We start from the raw sequence: 17,666 nt of genomic DNA on the forward strand, positions 1-17,666 counted from the left end.
TGTTCACAATCAACAGTCCCAGCTGCTCCGCTGATGTCATGTAACACACAGCAGCACACACATACATGCACACGCATCCATGACAACAACTGCTCACTTTACACAAACATGTTTTACATAATCAGTCTCTCCCACACAGTGAATCTTACATGAAATAAACAAACACGAAGGAGTGACTTTAAATGCGTTATGACCTTTGATAGCTACCAGGCCAGTTCATCACTTAGCCAGCTGTCCTCCACACACTTTACTGTTTGTGCCAACTGGAATCGCATCTGGATTAAATCAAGATTCTTTTTGTTGCGCCAATACTTTAGCCCTAGTTTAAAGATAAACAGGATCATTTTCAAACTTGGCTTCATAGCTTTAAAACTCAGTGTGTCTTAAAACCTAGTAGAATTTTACAAGTAAATTGTCTAACACCTGGTTGTAAATTTGATTTCACCCAAATTAAAACATCCATGCAGCAACAATCTAGTGACCCACACTCGCCCACACAAACTCTCATGAACCAGTGGTGTCACTGTGGTCTTAGCATTACTTCATAGCTGCAGTGTCATCACTTCTAACTTTGCTGACCTATGTTGCACGTAGTCCTCTCTTTCTCTTCATATATCCTGTCAGAACTCCATTACCTTGTTACATTAGTGATGGCTCTGCCCTTAAGTGTACCAGTGAGCCATGCCTTTGAGCCTGAGTGCTCGGGCTCATTGTGGACATCATTAATGGTATTAATTACACCTGTGCTTTTCCTGCTGTGGCATGTGAAAATGTCTGCTGTGAATAAGGCAAAAGATCAAGCAGCAGCCGCTGCACATACTGCACCACCCCTCCATGAAACTAGCTCGAGCCATTTGTGCTTTTTTGCCTTTTCTGGTTTACATGAATTCTCACCGGCATAACCGGCCCTCAGCAGACAGCAGCGTGTAGAGAGGTCAGAGACGAAAACACAGGTTTCCAGAGGGACATCTCAGATAGTCAAATGTGGCTGAGCTGCAGCATTGGAGGATCAGGAGGATGACCAGAACTGGATGACTGAAGTGAAGAAATATTCACTCTGAATATTCAGTGAGCCATAGTTTCTGTTGAGACATGCTGGTGTGAGGAAACACTTTGACACACACTCAGCCCATTAATATTTATCCTCATGGTTTCAGTGTGTGTGTGTTTACTGAGCAGGGAGGGTCTGCCCCATTCCATGTTTTATTTACAGCTGCATTTTATGGCATCCAAGAAAGTGAAATATGGTGATTTATTCTCTGTAATCTAACAGGTCAGAGTCCAGATCTAGATATCCCAATAATTGAAACGCTACATTTCAGCTGTTTTAGGAGTTAGCTGATTAGTAAAAAACACTGTTCTATTATCCACATTTTCCATGTGCAGTTCAAATATTCAAGGCAATATTATTTCTATACTTTTTTTTAATGTAATGTACAGTTGATTTTAGTAAGCTCCTTTTTTATTTTGTAACCCCTTTTTATTGTCTGTTCTTTTTCTACATGCTTTTTAGTCTTGCTATTTTTGCTGTCTGTAACATCTTAATGTCCCCAGCATGGGATCAATAAAGATATATTTTATCCTCTGTTGTTTTTTCATTAGGTGCCAGTTTTACTCTTTGGTCTCCAACCAACCGTCTTATTTACCCAGTTTTAATTCAAGAATCAATAAACATCATCAGCACTTTCAGTATACTGCACACATGTCTAGCAACAGACACGTGTGAAAATACAGATTAACTTTTATAACTCTGTACTGAGAGTCTGCAATAATTTTATCAGGTATAATTGTCTGATAGTTTTACAGGGACTGACTTCTTAAGAAGAGCCTTGACAAAGTGAACTTTCCTTCTTGGTTCTGACTCAACGCACGCCAAAAACGTGAGCTTTTGTCAAGATAAGGTAACAGGAAGGCCCTGTTTTATAACAGTTATTAAAACAGGTAGGGCCAATGCTGTATGTAAAGATTAAAGGTGGCATAACCAAACACAGATAAACAGCAGTCACAAGGAGAAGAGGGTGGCAGTAACTCACCGGGACAGTCTGCAATCCTAAACACAGGTCGTACAAACTTTGTCAGAAGATCAAGATGAAGACGTTGACATTGCTCTCACTGAGCCTTGCAGGTAAGAGACTTTTGAAAGCATTTTCATAGGAGTGTGTTCACCAAAACACTGATTTCTAGTCTAATTCATTATCATTTTATCTTTTATCAAATGATTCTGTTATTTGTTTATTCAGGATTTACAATTGAAATGCTCTTCAGAGCACATCAACTCATTCAAGCATGAACTGCTTTTGCACAAAATAAATCTATACATAAAAGCAAATAACATGAGTATTTATGGCAACTGTGTTTCTGTACCATTTGGATTAAATGATCTTATCTCTCATCAGCTGCATACCAACATGATTATGGTCGTTCCTGCTATATGAAATGATGAGTGCAGGCATGGATGCGTTACTGAACTGAGGGTTCATGGGGGCCAGAGGCTCCATTTGAAGGGATTCTTGACATTTCTTGTTGAACAGTCAATCTAATGACTACAAAGAGCCGCAAAAGGACTACAAAGCATGTCTTGCTCCTATGTAGGAGGGGTGGGGGTGGTGCCTGTGCCCAAACACCCACTGTCTCTTAACCCATCTGCAGGTGCAGGTAAGGGAATCTGTCTTACTTCACCACCAATTTCATTCTTACATTTTCTCTTTGCAGTGGCTCTGGGGATGCAACCAATTCATCCAGGTGTGCCACAAAATCCTGTCTTGACTAAAGGAAACCAGAGACCTCTGCTGGGGGATTTGCTTCCTGCGCAGGGTCATGTGGTGGTGGAAGATCCTGCGCCACAAATCAGGCTAGACTCCGAGAAGCAGAAAAAACTGGCTCCTGTGAGCATGGAGCAGAGTCAGAGTACGGTGGAACTCCAGATTGAAGTGAAGCCAAAAGTTGTAGTGGAGCAAGAGGGTGAAGTAAAGACAGAGGCTAAGAAGGAGCCAGAGGTCAAAGCAGAGCCACAGACTAAACCAGATTCAGATGTTAAAGCAGAGCCAGAAGTTAAGGTGGAGCCAGAGGTTAAAGCAGAGCCAGAGGCTGAAGCAGAGCCAGAGGTTAAGGTGGAGCACGAGCTCAATTCAGAGCCTGAAGTTATGGCTGAACTAGAGGCTAACGTGGAGTCACTGGTTGAAATGGAGGAGCTCGAAGACAACCCAGATTTTAAGGTGGAATCGGAGGTGAAGGCGGACCCAGGTGTTCAAGAGGAGACAGAGGATGAAGTGAAGCTCGTGTTTAATGAGGACCCAGAGTTTCAAGAGGTTCAAGAAAAGTTTCAGGTGCAAATGAACCTTGAAGAAGAAACTGAACATCGGGAGTTTGACATGCAGGAAAAATATGAAATGGTGGACGAGCCAATCATGGAGCTTGAGCCACTGGATGATGACAATGATGAACTGAACAATATGGAGCTGTCAGAGGCAAGAAAATCTGTGAGGGCAGCATTTCAGAATGAAGAACCTGTCAATGAACCTCTGCCAGAGGATGAGGCGCTTATGAGGAGGAGGGACTATGTTTTAGAAGAAGAACCAATCATGGAGTCTGAGATGGAGCAAGAACAGGTGGTGGAAGATGCTGCTAGCATGGAAGAAGGGCCAGCATTGGACATTACGGGGCAGCAGATGCCACTTTTAGAGGAGATTTTTCCCAATGAAGAGGCAAGGATGGGCATGATGGGGATGGAGCCTGACACTCTGTCCAACTATACGCTGATGAAGGAACCGAGGAGCGAGTTTGTCGGAGAGGAGGAGCTGTCTCCAGCCAGCCTGTCCTTTGAGGAGCCAGCAATGGAGGACAGTCCTGCACTTGATGGAGGTGTTCAGCCTGGTGTGGTGCCTATAAGAGAAAAAAAGGCTATGATGAGGCAGGGACTTAGAGCCCCTGTAGAAGAAGGATTAGAGCAAGGTAAAGTGTAAATACAACAATGTGCGCGCGCGCGCACACACACACACACACACAGAGTTAAATACAGGGAAAAATGATGATAAAAAAAAATTGTAATTTTGAAGAGACTGAAACCTCGTAGTAGCTTCAGCAGAAGTCAGGAAGTAAGAAATATGAAGCGTTCGGATATACGAGGACTGTAGATTTTGTCTCCCATCATTTGCAGTGGGAAGAGGAAAGAGGATAGTGACCAAAAACTGTTTCAGTGTGCATGTGGGATTTGTTTTCAGAATGATGTCCATTTATCCTTAAAACAGAAGTGAGACTGAAAATGTTGTAATTTCACCTTGTAGCCACCAGGCAGCGCTGGTGTCCTGGTGTTGTACTTGAGGGGAAGTGTTACCAGTTCTTCAAAGAGCCGAGGAGGGCTGAAGATGCTGAGGTACTTACATGATCTCCACTACCTCAAAGATGCATGAAATATTTATATAGTTATACTAGCAGCTCACGGTTGATAATGAGCATGACCACAGTGTTGCTGTCTCTGTTTTATTGCAGTTTTTCTGCCAAAAACACTTCCCTGGTGGCCATCTGGCCTCCATCACGAGCCACTACATCCACAGAGCGGTGATGAGGATGATGCTGCAGCAGAACGGGGCATATACACGCACCTGGGTTGGAGGACTACGATATCTGAAGGTGTGTATGCTCAGTCAGGGATAGGGGGGTCGTGCAGCTGTTGTTGAAAATACAAATGAAGATAGAAAATTGTTCCTGGAGAATGACTTGAATAAATGATGCGATCTGAGTGCATTAATCTCCTCTGTCAGACTGGTCGCTTTATCTGGTTGGATGGATCCCACTGGAGCTATGCTGACTGGCTGTCAGGGGAGCCCAATAACACAGCAGATGTGGAGGACTGTGTGGAGGTGCTAGCATTCGGTAGGAGTCAGGTTGTTTGAAGCTGAGCTCAAGGCGCACTGATACCTTTTGTTGCGTGCATGTTGTAGCAGATCTGAACATGTGCCTCTGGGTTTCTGATCTGCTGTTTGTTTGTCTTGCAGGAAATGGAAAGTTCAACGACTTCACTTGCTGGGAACCTCAGGCTTTCATCTGCTCCTACCCTTATCAGTGAATGTACAGTGAGCTCATTTCCCAGATGCTTCTTTGTCTGTTATGATGCAGAAAGCAGGTGGACAGGTGACGGCATACTCACCTAAAGGACCATGATGCAATTTATCAAACACACCTGGAAAGCCAGGCCTTCTAAGCATGTTGTACATTATGTCCAAATACTTTTTTAAATAAAAACCTAATATCCTGTAAATAAAATGAACATAATATTTTATTCTTGAGCTTGTTGATCATTACCCTTATGAAAAACAGTATATACTTTCATGTGCACTCATATATAATAAAAATATCTACTTCTATTTTTTACCGAAATACACTGAAATATACTTTAAGACCCAAATTAAGTAGAAATAAAGTGTCCTAAGCACTTGTTTTTGTACTGATGTGTTTACTTTTTCACTTTTTCTCTAAATACTTAAAACACAGTTTCTTCCACTTTTAGGATAACCACTAAAACATGTTTAATATACAAAAAAATATATTCCTAACATGATTAAATATGAAAAAACTTAAAAAGATCTCAGGTGTGACTCCATTAAAAACACTGAAATGTGCATTTAAATATCTTAATATCTTAATTACAGTTGACTTTATTACGTCTTAAAATAGCACAATCAAGTGTAGTAAAGTATGTTTTTAATTGCAGTAGTTACCAGTAATACATTAAGGACACAATGTTTCATGTAAAATTAGTACAAAACAGAAAGCATAGTGCACTTTTGAATACAATTAAAATGCATTTTTTACTTGCCTACAATATTTTGATAAGACACCTGATAATGTGATTTAAGTAGATTAAAGCCCTAAAATTCAAATATGTAAAATATTTGAAGCCTGAGTAACTTAAAAAAAAGATTGCAGCTTATACTCTAATAACACTTCTGTGTGTCACACATTACAAGTGCAGAAATTAGAATTAACATTCTTTATGTACCTTAAACACCTGAAAATGTTACGTTAGTAGATTCAAGCTTCACCCTCAGCTGCAAGTTTATTAGCTACACCAAGCTAAAATTAATTTATTGGATTTCTTGCAGGATTGTTTGATTTATCCAGGTGTACCTAATAAACTGGTAACTGAGTGTGCAGTATGTTAGTTCTCAGTCTGAGCAGCATGGAGCATGTTTTCAGGTTTAAGTGATGAGTGACACAGGAAAAGAGAGACACAACCATCAGTCCGTTTCAGTCTGGGACCCAGATAACCTCACCTCACTCGACCCGCAGAGCCCAGGAATTCTGGCTTATTCTGCCAGATCAGGAAACAGCCTCTCCGTCCGAGAGGGCCATTTGTTCTGGTGCCAAAGCATGTTTCTGGGCCGATAACAGCTGTTCACACCCAGATTTCAGATTTCATGTTCACTTCCTGCAACATCGCTGGCTGGATAAGTATGTTTGATTAAGTTCTTCTGGCATCTAGACGCACTGAATTCCAATCATCGCCTCCCCTTTAATATGACAGGAGCTTAGCGCCCATTAACTATAATTTATTCACACACCCACGCTGCACATGTGGCTACTGTAAAGCCTGCCGGGACTCACATGTTGCTGCGTGTGACTGTGACTCATTTTCCACTGGCCTGCACAACCTTTTCCTGACCTTTGGGCATAGAGGTGAGGATTATCAACCCTAAGGTGATGACTGGCAGCTCTTTATCCTTCTATTTTAACTGATGGCTGTCCCACATATACGTACAACCACCACCACCACCACGCACATACTCATTCACCACTACGAATATTCTAACGATATGATCCCATAAAGTAAGCTATTGTTTGAGAAGTGCAATCTTTGGCACATGTGAGCCTTGCAGAGTCTCCATTGTTCCCCTACCAGGAAAAGTGACTTTTGCTGGATTTAAGAGATCACACTTTTGCATCTCCAATCTATTACTGGAGAGATATGTCCAATAGCTCTGCTGTGCACTGTGTGCGTACGTTAGCGAAATCATATTTTTAGACGCGGTGCATAATCAGATCTGGTTGGTCATCATCGGGCAGTGCGTTGAAGCAGGCGAAGAAGAAATGAATAAAGCAATAGATCATTCATCAGGAGTGATTGATAAATGAAAAAGGGAGCGGTGGATTCCTGGTGTCCAGATCCTGATGCTCTGGAAATCCTCTAATACCTTGACTACTTATCAGTGTTGCTGTTTAGGTGAGAGTGACTCAGTGTTGCTGTTTGCCATCTGTCAGTTCAAGTCATTTTCTAGCTTCATGCAGCACAACCAGTTGTCTGCTGGCTCGTGGGTGTGTGTGTGTGTTCATGCACTGACGCTGTGAATCCTCCAGACTGAGCCCTACAGCCCGGCTTACAAACACTCGGTACAGTGAATGCCTCCATATCCATCCTCAGTCGCACTCTTTGGATTACAGGATGGTACAAAAACAGATTGTAAACAGTGTTTACAGCACGGCCTTTTATAGTGCAAATACATACCAGCAGTGATCCGTGTGCTTCTCCTCATGGCAGCACTGTGTGGACAAAGAACAGTGAAAACACATCGTTTGACTTGCTCTCAAGTAATATTTCAGATATTATCAAGAAAACACAGTTTTACCTGATATCAAAGGTGGGAATGTACTTCAAGGACCATGCCAGTGCGTTTGAATGCACGTCTTAACTACAGATCATGTATCCTTTTAAAGAGATTACACTACTCTAACCAGATGTAATTTTTTAAGCGTGCTTAAGGAAATTCACACTGTAGAGAGTAATATGCAAATCAGTGGTTGAGTTTGAAGAAAAACTATATTAAAACTTGTGAATGTTTCTTAAAAGACCATTTAGTGACATGTTGTTTTTCTCATTGCATGAAGAGACTGTATGCTATATGTATGTAAACTATTGGAAGGGAGAATAGAGGAGGATATTATAATTTTTCTTATGGCTGAAGGTACTTTTGGGAGAGCAGGGAAGAGTCTTTTATGTTCTATCTACATTATATTTTTTTATTTATATATTATGTGTTTGTATCAGGATCTTATTCATGTCAATGGTGGAGGACATCGATGGGAGTTGGAAACATCCCTGGTTCAAACATGGCCGGAGGCATTTGTTGCATCTCTCTCACACGTGTCCTGTAATGAGCAGCACAGCAAGAAGGAGCGAGAAGGGAAGAGGAAGGAAGAAGAGCAGGCAGGAAAGAGATGGCACATGTCAGGGGATGAAGAGAGGAGGGATAAATACATGATGAAGGTATTAAAGGTGGGAGTTTCTAAACAATTTCCTCGCTGTCCTGCTTCCTCTCCCTCTTTGCACTGGAAATGAAGACTATTCTCCTCAGAGAATAGCACTTGGTACACATCCATCTCACACAACATGTTGGCAGTGCGAACACATGCTGCTCTCAAATGTCCCCACAGTCCTACCTGGAGCTCCAGCTTCCAGCCAGGTGTCTGCCTCATTAAGGATGAGAGGAGGGAATAACAGATCAAAGCCATTAGATTATGCAGTAATATACACAACAAGGTTTGATGCTAAAGTGATGGGCGGGGTCGGGATCGTTCACCTCTCTGTCAGACATTCAGAGACCCCTGCCTCGCTCAGGGGTGGGTCACAGACGATGCTGCTTCTATAAACATGAGAACACAGCAGAGGGGAGCGCAGACGCGAGGAGAAGAGAAGCAGAAGAGAGCATCGCTGCACACAGGTATGTTTCTCTGAGGAGCAGCATATTTAAAGCTTCTTGTATATTTGGGAGCTGCTAATATTCTGAAGAATTACAAACACGGTGTGATGGATCAGATCTCTTTTGCTTTGTGTGCATCTTTGTTGCACTTTCGGAGTGTTCACCTCATATACTGACAAAACACAGAAACAACAGTCGCTAGTCTCATAAAATGAGACTGACTGACCAGCTACTCTAGGCCTTCAATCAAGCATCTGTTCAAGTGATCACCAAACGGCCCTGTTGTTGCTGTTATAGGTGTTAAACTGTCAGTCAGCCTTTAGTTGATCCTCACCTAACCATCTTACAACTGTGGTACAGAGACTCTAGAGTCTCAAAGGCGTTCATTCCCCACAAGAAGATTTTAAGAGAATAAGAAAATTACTTTGGATGATAGTCATTTTTAAATCCTAACAAACTGCGTGCTTCATATTGGCATGGAGATCCAGCTGAAAGTGATGTGTGACCACTGTTGGTAGCTTGTAAACCTGGGGGTTTAGCCAGCTGTGTTTCTGGGGTCCACACTGGAGTCCAATGACAGCCAAGGGGACTAGTGGACTGAGTTTAGTCCAGCCTGAACCCGTTCCAACTTTTTAACTGATTTTGAAGTGAGTTGAGAAGTAAAGATATGCAGCTCATCAACACGGCTGATATACTGAACACTCAGCAGAAAAGGCAGTAAATGCAGGTTCAGTTTCCTGACACACTGATTATTTTAACACATGAAACAGAATGAAGGAACATATTTGTTTATATCATGCTTGATGTGTTTGCTCCTAAGAGGTGTAATATAAAAAACATTTTTAAGTGAACCAACAATGTTAGATAGTAAAGCACACAGTGTTACATGTCTGCAGGTTTGCTGTAAAAACATGTGCAACTTTTTTTGCTTAAATGGAAAAGACATGCTATTGGTTGAACAGCTATTTAAAGGGGCAGTACACCAGTTTACACACAAAGGTGTGTTTACTTGTCATGAGGAGTCTGGGGATGATTTTTTTCTTGGATTGGGTTTATGGCTCAGTATTTTTAATAATAAGCTTGTGTTGATGTGTGGGGTTTGAAAGAAGCAGGTGTTTACCAGGCAGTGGGGCTCAAATCAACCAAAGAAGACCTTGCTCACCTGAGATTCTGCCAACTCCTCAACCAGTCAAGTGGTTGATACAAAAAATCTGCACATTATTTTCATTTTTTTATCCGATTGCCAGTTAAATAAATTAATTGTGAAATGCGTTACTTTAGCTCTGATGCAGCCACCACTCTATAGTCTCTCTCAATGCCCCGCCCTCAGCACGATCTCATTGGTCACACGTCATGAGTGACAGCCTATCGACACTGAAGGCCACTGTGCCACAGGCAGGCAAAGATGTTCAGAGTGAAGTTGGCACGGGCAGAGCTGTGTCTTATCCTGGTGGATTATGGAGCACTTCTCTCCTCATGTAAAAACTCCAGCGACTGTCCGACCAATGAGAGTGTGGTGAGACAAGACAGCCAATCCACCAGCCCACCAGATGGAGTTTTATGAATGACACTGTTGAGTTGAGGGACGTACAGGATTTTTTCATTGTTTTTTCCACCATGACCCATAGTGGGCAGTGCAAGACCAGATATCTCAGCCTCTGCTGCTCCAATTTAAATCATGTGTTTTCTAATCTGCCACTCAGCTTTTAGGAAGCGCAGGAATAATTTGCTCTTGTCTCTTATACTCTTGTCACAAAAAAGTTAACCGCTTGCCTTTCAACAGTATTTAGTGGTCATGGAGAGATTGTCCACCACCAGACAACCAGTCCGACAGAAGCATCCTGCAAAGAAAGAGGTGGATGAAAAAAAAACGGATGGGAAACTGCAGGTGGAGCAGGGGACCACAGATGAGGGTAACTCTGGATCAAAAACTCAAGAGTCCACTATTTATGTCAGTTCAAATGGCATTTATTTTAATCTGCACTACCAGCCCAGCTCTAGTTTCTGTACTGCAGTGGAGGGAAACAGATGAACATCACTCAGGGGTTTTTTAAAGTAGATTTGTTGTAGTGATCAGTGTTGAGTCTGCAGGATTGACTCCTGTAACACTCTCCTCCACAGCGTTAACAGACCAAAAGATGATGGCTGGAGAGGCTTTGGACAGGAGGAACATCTGGGAGCCGAGCGTTTACTATGCGCTGGGAAAGGAGTCTTTTTATTTTGCTGGTCATGAAATCAGCATCCGCGAGTCTATGGATACTTACGGCGCTCTGATCTGGCCCGGGGTACGCCCTGTCACGACTGTGTGTGTCATATTGTGTGCGTACTGACCTGGATGTTTTTAACGTGATAATGAGAATTTATTTTGCAGGCCATAGCTTTGTGCCAGTTCTTGGAGAATAACCAGCAACAAGTGAGCCTGATGGACAAGGCGGTGCTGGAGATTGGAGCTGGGACTGGTTTGCTCTCAGTAGTGGCCAGTCTGCTTGGTAAGTCTCCAGTAATAAAGTCCATTTGCACTTTACACAATATGTTCTGTGTGTATGAAACAACAACTTCCACAAGTCACCAGTAAGTCTTGACACTGAAGGCCCAAGTAGCAACATAACTCATAGCAGGCTTCGATGGCATTTCATGCATATGCTCACAGAACAGACTTGCTCTTTGATTTTGGTTCTAGCAGAAAAGCCACAGTGCATTTACTGCCTTTGGGTGCATAAGTATGCATCAAATATTTTACAGATATCTGCTCATCTTTTGTGCAAAATGTACATTTTGGCCACAAGGAAACATCAGAAGGTCACTAAAACACTGGAATCCATTGTGTGAGGACCACGACTGTCCTCCCACCACGACATTTTTGCATTGCGAACAGGCCAGTCACTGTAGAGATATCTTGACAAGCAAACTGATTATCTGACTGATATTGCCATCCAGTGGTCCCGCCATTAATCATGCAGCAGAAACACAAGTGACATTTGATTCCCTATGAAATAAAACATCTTTTCATACAAAGGGAATCACTGCCATTCTATAGAAGTGTTTCCTTTGTTTCCTCTCATTCCTCTGCCTCCATCAATAGGAGAAATCCATGACTTCAACACAAGCATTACTGACCTTCCAAACAGTGGTCTGAATCTCCTCTCAATATGGAGCTGATCGGGCGTAGTCATACATTATTGGTCATAACGTCTAAGTGGAATTGTTAGTTTTTGTCATCAAATCACAAATGTCAACCTCCAATCCAAAATGGGCCGTTCACCAAAAGAGCTTGTTTTTGGGGACGTCTTCCTTTTGGTATTTCAGCTGCCGTGTTCTGGACTCTTTTCCAGGTGCTTGGGTGACAGCCACTGACCTGCCAGACATCTTGTCCAATCTGACCTTCAACCTTCTGCGGAACACCAAGGGCCGGTCCCGCTACACGCCTCAGGTGGCCGCCCTTACCTGGGGTCAAGACCTGGAGCGAGACTTTCCCCACCTGTCCTACCACTACGACTACGTGCTGGCAGCCGATGTGGTCTATCACCACGACTGCCTTGAAGAGCTGCTGGAAACCATGCGTCACTTTTGCAGACCGAGAGGCCGAACGACGCTCCTGTGGGCCAACAAGATCCGGTTCCGCTCTGACTTGAGGTTCACAGAGTGCTTCGAGAGGAGTTTCAACACCACGCTGCTCGTCGAGCTCCCACAGCAGGAGGTGAGGATATACAAGGCCACGGCGAGGGAGTGACAGAAGAGCTTCAGGAGGTGGACAGGTGGAGATTTTTGTGTTTGAATTTTGAGGGGAAAAAAGGAAATTCCATTTTCATCGAGCTGATTTAAATCAATCTAGAGAAAGTCTGGTTTTGATCTGTGTTTCCATGACATTCCTGGACAGCAGTGGTCAAGCAGAAAGCAGAAATGAAGCTCCTGACTCAAATTTCCATTTCAATAAGCTATTTTATTTCCTTTCTACTTTTTCATACATTTGATATTTCTGATCTTTTCTGTTTTTGAAAATAAATTGATTTGCTGTCAACATTTCTCTATATTCCAGTTTCTCTCATAACAACGAGACTATAGTACATCAGTCTGTATCAGAGGTGCTCTGCTCTTGGCTATTGGTGCAAAGAGTCAATAATGAACCATGAAATAAAACACACAAGAAAAACGTTCTCCAAAAGCATGAAACTTTGTGTTTCTGGTGTCTCAGCTTTTGGTGTTTCGGCAGCAGCAGTTGATTTAGCTGCTTGTATTAAAAACTAAGGGACAGTAAACTCAAAGACAAACCGAAACACTTACCATGAAATGGCAAACACACTGTGGGAGCGCGTGTGTGATCATGTTCAACACGTGACTTTGCACCAAACACACCACGTAACTAAACCCCTGCTTATAAGTGTGATTTTAAACCTAAAAGCATTGCAATACTTGAACACATGCACACACAAAGAGAAGAGAGAGAGAGCGGATAGAGAAAGAGTGTGTGTGTGTGTGTGTGTGTGTGTGTGTGTTGGGGGACAGAGGATAAAATGTCAACACATTTAATCTTTCTTAACTCTTAAATCTATCCTTGATTCCATTCCAGGTTGAAAATCCAGCTCCATTCTGTTCTTGTTGTTTCTTGCGGACACCAAAAAAAGTTTAGAGTCTTAAACTGTTTGCGATCAGAAAGTTCAGAAGAGACTTGTGTCTGTCCTGAGTATTTGGGTCCTCATGTCACGTGTTCTACAGAACTACGAGTCTGCACACCGGATGGTTGATGCATTTTCAAGGTGTTGCGATGGCTCTATGAAACGCAGCAGGTTGACGACTTTGGCTGCTCTAGTATGGACTCCCTGCGGAGGTCGTCCGGGATGCTGCCTTGAGGACCCCAAACGTTTAGCTCTCCGTAAAGCCCCATGTCGATCATCTCCTCTTGCCAGGGGATGGGGATGTTGCCTGAGGAGAACTCGTCGAAAAAGGTCTTGTCAGTATCCTCCAAGGCCACTCCCTTCACCGAGGAGAAGGCCCCGACGTCATCCAGACTTTTAGCGTACACCACTTTAGGGTCAGGGACAAAAGGAGGAGGCAGAATACCTGAACGGGTGAGAGACAGACATTAAAATTCACATTAAACGGCAGGAGCCATTGTCAGGGAATAGAAATTTTTAACTTTTATTTTGGACAAAGTGCTGAAGTTACAGATGTTATACACAACCCTGAGCAAGATAAAAAAAATATGTGGTACCTGCATTCAGTTTCCTCCAGTTGATGTCTTTGAAAAATGGGTGTGCTCTGATCTCATCACAGCACTCATTCTTAAAGCCCATCCTCTGATCAACCTCCCTGGCCAGCAGCCCCTCACAGAGCGACTTTGCGTGCTCGCTGAACTGGTCTGAATAGGTCACCACCCGCGTCAGCATGCGCTCTTTCATCTCCTCGCGGTCGACCTAAACCGAAGGACAGCCTTAATTCTCACCCTCTCATTTATTTCTCTAAGTTGGTCGTTTTGTTTCGAAGCGCCAGGTTCGTCAAAAGGCGACTGACCTTTTCCCCCCTGTTCCTGAACGGGTTCTTTGCAGCCATGAACTCGTACAGCGTCACTCCCAGAGTGAAGTAGTCGACAGAAGTGTCATACTTCTCACCTTTCAGCATCTCTGGAGACATGTACCCTGCAAGAAGTCAAATAATAGAAAAAAAACACTTAATAAACAGTGAAATCACACCTGGGAACAGGAAACCACTTCGTAGCCACAGATGAGACCCACCTGGTGTCCCTGCATATCCTTTGGTCATTGTTTTGCCTTCTTTTAGCTCCACAGCAAGACCCAGGTCAGATATGCGCACATTCCCTGGTTGACAACACAGAGACATCTTGATTAGCTACGAATCACACGTGGACAGCTGTGTTTGACTGAAGAATGATTACCATCATTATCCAAGAGCACGTTCTCTGGTTTGAGATCTCGGTAGATGATTCTCTTCTGGTGGAGGTGCTCCAAGCCTTGGATGATCTGAGCGATATAAAAACAGGCTCTGGGCTCGTCAAACCCCGGGTTGTTCTCATCCACCAGGTAGATGTGGTACCTTCAGGGAACAGAGAGCAGGTGAGCTCAGGTGTAATAGGTATGTCTGCGTATTTCTGCAGCATCACACACACACACAGTGTACACTTGTTGTACCATGTTCATTTTGCATATGACAGTGCTGTTGTAGTCATTTTGCTCTCATTTTGAAAGCAAGTCTACTCACATTCAAAATATGATTTCAAGAAACAAAGAGCTTGTTTTTATCAAGAACTCTCACTCATAGTGGTTGGGATTATTTTGATACTGTGACTTTTTAAGTGGCGGGTGCTTTTTGAGGAACCACTCAGGGTTATTCTTGTGATCAAAAAGAAGCTGCAGCCCTGTGTCTCTTGAGAGTAACAGAATAAGAGCTACGTTTTGCATAAAGCCTGCAGTCCAGTGCATCTTCAACAACTGACTCTGAACAGGTGTCTCCTCTCATAAATGTTACTGAGATACAGTAACTGATGACACGCTGCCTCCACCACACATGCTGCTGCTGCCATGTGTCTGTCATACAACAGTCCAGCTGTTAAAAACAGCCAAATCTGCATAGTATTACACATAACCCATCCCAGTGTAAAGACACCAGTCAGGGATGAGCTGTGGCACGTTTGCATGATTGCTCAATGTATTCCCACTTTGGGAAATATTACATCTCTCTCACATCAGTCTTTTGGTCAACTGCAGACCTTCTGTTGGCAGTGGAGGTCTTGAAACAAAGAAAAATATCATAGGCTGGAAATAAACCGTAACAAAGCAGCAAATGGATGAGGAACATGTGATCTCACTGATTCCTTAGTGAGCCACTTTGGGCATGAGTGTGCATTGAAACATGAGATTTTTTTCAGAATGTAAAGTTACTTGAGGTCTCCTCCATTCATGATGGTCATGACCAGACAAAGTTCATCCTTGGTCTGGAAGGCGTACGCCAGTGACACGATGAAGCGACTGTGAACCTTCTCCAGGATCCTCTTCTCCACCATCGCCCCCTACAGGAGTAAATTGGGAAAGACAGTTCTGAAAAAAACTGCTACTGCTACTTTAAAAGAGGTAAACATGCAACTGCAGGGACTTTTCTTCCATCAGGCCAAAGAAGAATATTCTGATATACATGCCATTTGAAAAAGAGGTTAAACTGCATTTCTAAGAAATGACCTCAGACAAGTCAAGGGCAAGATGTAACTGTGCCAAGAAGTTCCATTCAGGAGAGCTTTCCACTAAAGCTCCCAGTAATCACTCTATCCCTGTCTCAGTTGTTTAATACTGCAGGCTAAAGCCAAACGAGACAGAGGCAGGGACAAAGACGATTAGCACCATCGCAGGGCACTTTCTCTTTCTCATAAAGCCAACAAAATACCTTTATTAATCAAATCACTGCATGCACCACAAATAAAAGAGCCTTGTGTTTCCACGAAAACTCATACAAGGGAATGTGATAACACTGTGCTCATGTTGCGGCAAACTGTGGCCTTAGTAGAGCGAGGGCCACATTTAATATTCTGACCATCCAAATCATTTTACAGAAACAAATCTACTTTTCACAGAAAGGCACCAACATGTCAGACACAGCGTGTTTCATTTGTTAAAGAATTTGGTAAAAACTGTGCCGGATTCATGCGAAAGACCAACAGCACGGTGAGTAAATGATCATATTATGAAGGGGGACAGCGGCACTCTCACCTCATAGCCTTTCCTCTTCTTCAGCCTCTTCTTGTTGAGTTTCTTACAGGCGTACAGTTTTCCTGTGGCTTTCATCTGACAGGCAGACACCTCCCCGAACCCACCTTTTCCCAGCACACGGAAGTCCAGGAACCAGTCTGTATCCATGGGCTGCATCTCGAGCCACTTCCACTGCAGGAACCTCTTCAGATACATGCTCTCCATGAAGAAAGTGTAGGGGGCCTCCCGCAGATAGTCCAACGTTGTGGCCAGTGCTGCAGCGAACAAGTCATCGCCTACAGCTTCCAGGCCTTCCTTCACCTTGGCTATGATGTCCTCAGGCAGGAACGGACAGTAATGTTTGGCAGAGGGGTCCATGTAACGCTGGACAATCTTTGAGGCCTTCTTTTCCCTGTCAGAATCCTCCGCCAGGTCATAGTCCTCGATGTCTTTCCACAGACGGCAAGCCCCATGGTACTCTTGATTGGCATTCAAGAACTCCCTGAAGAGGCGTTTGCCAATAGGCTGCTCCACGCAGACGGAGTCAAAGGCCAAATCCAGGGTCTCCCTCAGACCCTCACACACAGTGATGTGAGGCAGTTTGAGGCGAGAGTGGTATTTCTTATCCCGAGCCGCTGCTGCATTGGAGCCATCGATGCTTCCGCGAGCATTGATGTAAGCAGAGTTTGCTACCACTGTGGTCAGTCCTCCGATATCCATGTCGAGGGTAGGTGGCTGTTAGGCGGCGCAGAGAGGAGGCATTGCAAAGAGAAAACAGAGAATAGGTGCTGCTTACTAATGCGCAGGGGTGAGGCAAGCAAGGGTGAGAAAACAGGGAGACAGATCAGAGAGTAGTAGCAGAGAAATGGGAACTTCAGATTGATGTCTCAACTAGATCCCAGCACACTTTGAGCAGTGTACCACCCTCATTCACACACACACACATACCTGAGTCAACACCTTTCGGTAATCCATTAACACCCTAATGCCCCAGACAAAGTGTGCGAGCACATGCTGGACAGAACACCACAGGCAGCAATGCAGCTGGAGTGTCACCAGTCAATCAACTGGGAAATCACAATTAGCAGTGGGACATTCATGGACAGCTGATGGAAAAGCTAAAGTCAGGTTTGGAAAAATGTTTGTGATTAACTGGGAGGACTATTATATTATATCCACAGTGTATTGAAATATTACCCCAATACATTAGTGTTTCTATTTCTAAAAATGAAACCCCTATTTAAAGAAAATAATCTTTACAATACCAAATTACTGCTTTGTG

General features: G+C 43.4%; 2 protein-coding genes across 2 annotated transcripts; one reads left to right on the top strand and one right to left on the bottom strand.

Moving 5' to 3' along the window:
* The first annotated feature begins 10,488 nt into the window (after nucleotides 1-10,488).
* mettl21cb (methyltransferase 21C, AARS1 lysin b) lies at nucleotides 10,489-12,423 on the top strand. Its single transcript, XM_041951417.1, has 4 exons — nucleotides 10,489-10,606; nucleotides 10,815-10,978; nucleotides 11,065-11,182; nucleotides 12,026-12,423. The coding sequence occupies exons 1-4, from the start codon at nucleotides 10,489-10,491 to the stop codon at nucleotides 12,421-12,423; spliced, it is 798 nt and encodes a 265-aa protein (XP_041807351.1).
* A 196-nt stretch (nucleotides 12,424-12,619) lies between these two features.
* Nucleotides 12,620-17,280, bottom strand: LOC121615865 (rhodopsin kinase GRK1-like). The gene is made up of 7 exons (XM_041950344.1): nucleotides 16,406-17,280; nucleotides 15,587-15,714; nucleotides 14,584-14,741; nucleotides 14,423-14,506; nucleotides 14,202-14,326; nucleotides 13,903-14,104; nucleotides 12,620-13,751 (listed from the first exon to the last, which is right to left on the bottom strand). The coding sequence occupies exons 1-7, from the start codon at nucleotides 17,102-17,104 to the stop codon at nucleotides 13,462-13,464; spliced, it is 1,686 nt and encodes a 561-aa protein (XP_041806278.1). The 5' UTR covers nucleotides 17,105-17,280; the 3' UTR covers nucleotides 12,620-13,461.
* Between the last annotated feature and the right edge of the window lie 386 nt (nucleotides 17,281-17,666).

Source organism: Chelmon rostratus, chromosome 13, assembly GCF_017976325.1.
Source record: "Chelmon rostratus isolate fCheRos1 chromosome 13, fCheRos1.pri, whole genome shotgun sequence".
NCBI classification, from domain to species: Eukaryota; Metazoa; Chordata; class Actinopteri; order Chaetodontiformes; family Chaetodontidae; genus Chelmon; species Chelmon rostratus.

What these genes read in the sequence shown, in the direction of transcription:
- mettl21cb (XM_041951417.1), top strand. Translation starts at nt 10,489, where the DNA reads ATGGAGAGATTGTCCACCACCAGACAACCAGTCCGACAGAAGCATCCT. An exon ending in GCGCTCTGATCTGGCCCGGG is followed by an intron (nt 10,979 to 11,064) that starts GTACGCCCTGTC and finishes TTTATTTTGCAG; the next exon opens with GCCATAGCTTTGTGCCAGTT. An exon ending in AGTAGTGGCCAGTCTGCTTG is followed by an intron (nt 11,183 to 12,025) that starts GTAAGTCTCCAG and finishes ACTCTTTTCCAG; the next exon opens with GTGCTTGGGTGACAGCCACT.
- LOC121615865 (XM_041950344.1), bottom strand. Translation starts at nt 17,104, where the DNA reads ATGGATATCGGAGGACTGACCACAGTGGTAGCAAACTCTGCTTACATC. An exon ending in ATGAATGGAGGAGACCTCAA is followed by an intron (nt 14,742 to 15,586) that starts GTAACTTTACAT and finishes TGTTCCCTGAAG; the next exon opens with GTACCACATCTACCTGGTGG. An exon ending in TCAGGAACAGGGGGGAAAAG is followed by an intron (nt 14,105 to 14,201) that starts GTCAGTCGCCTT and finishes CCTTCGGTTTAG; the next exon opens with GTCGACCGCGAGGAGATGAA.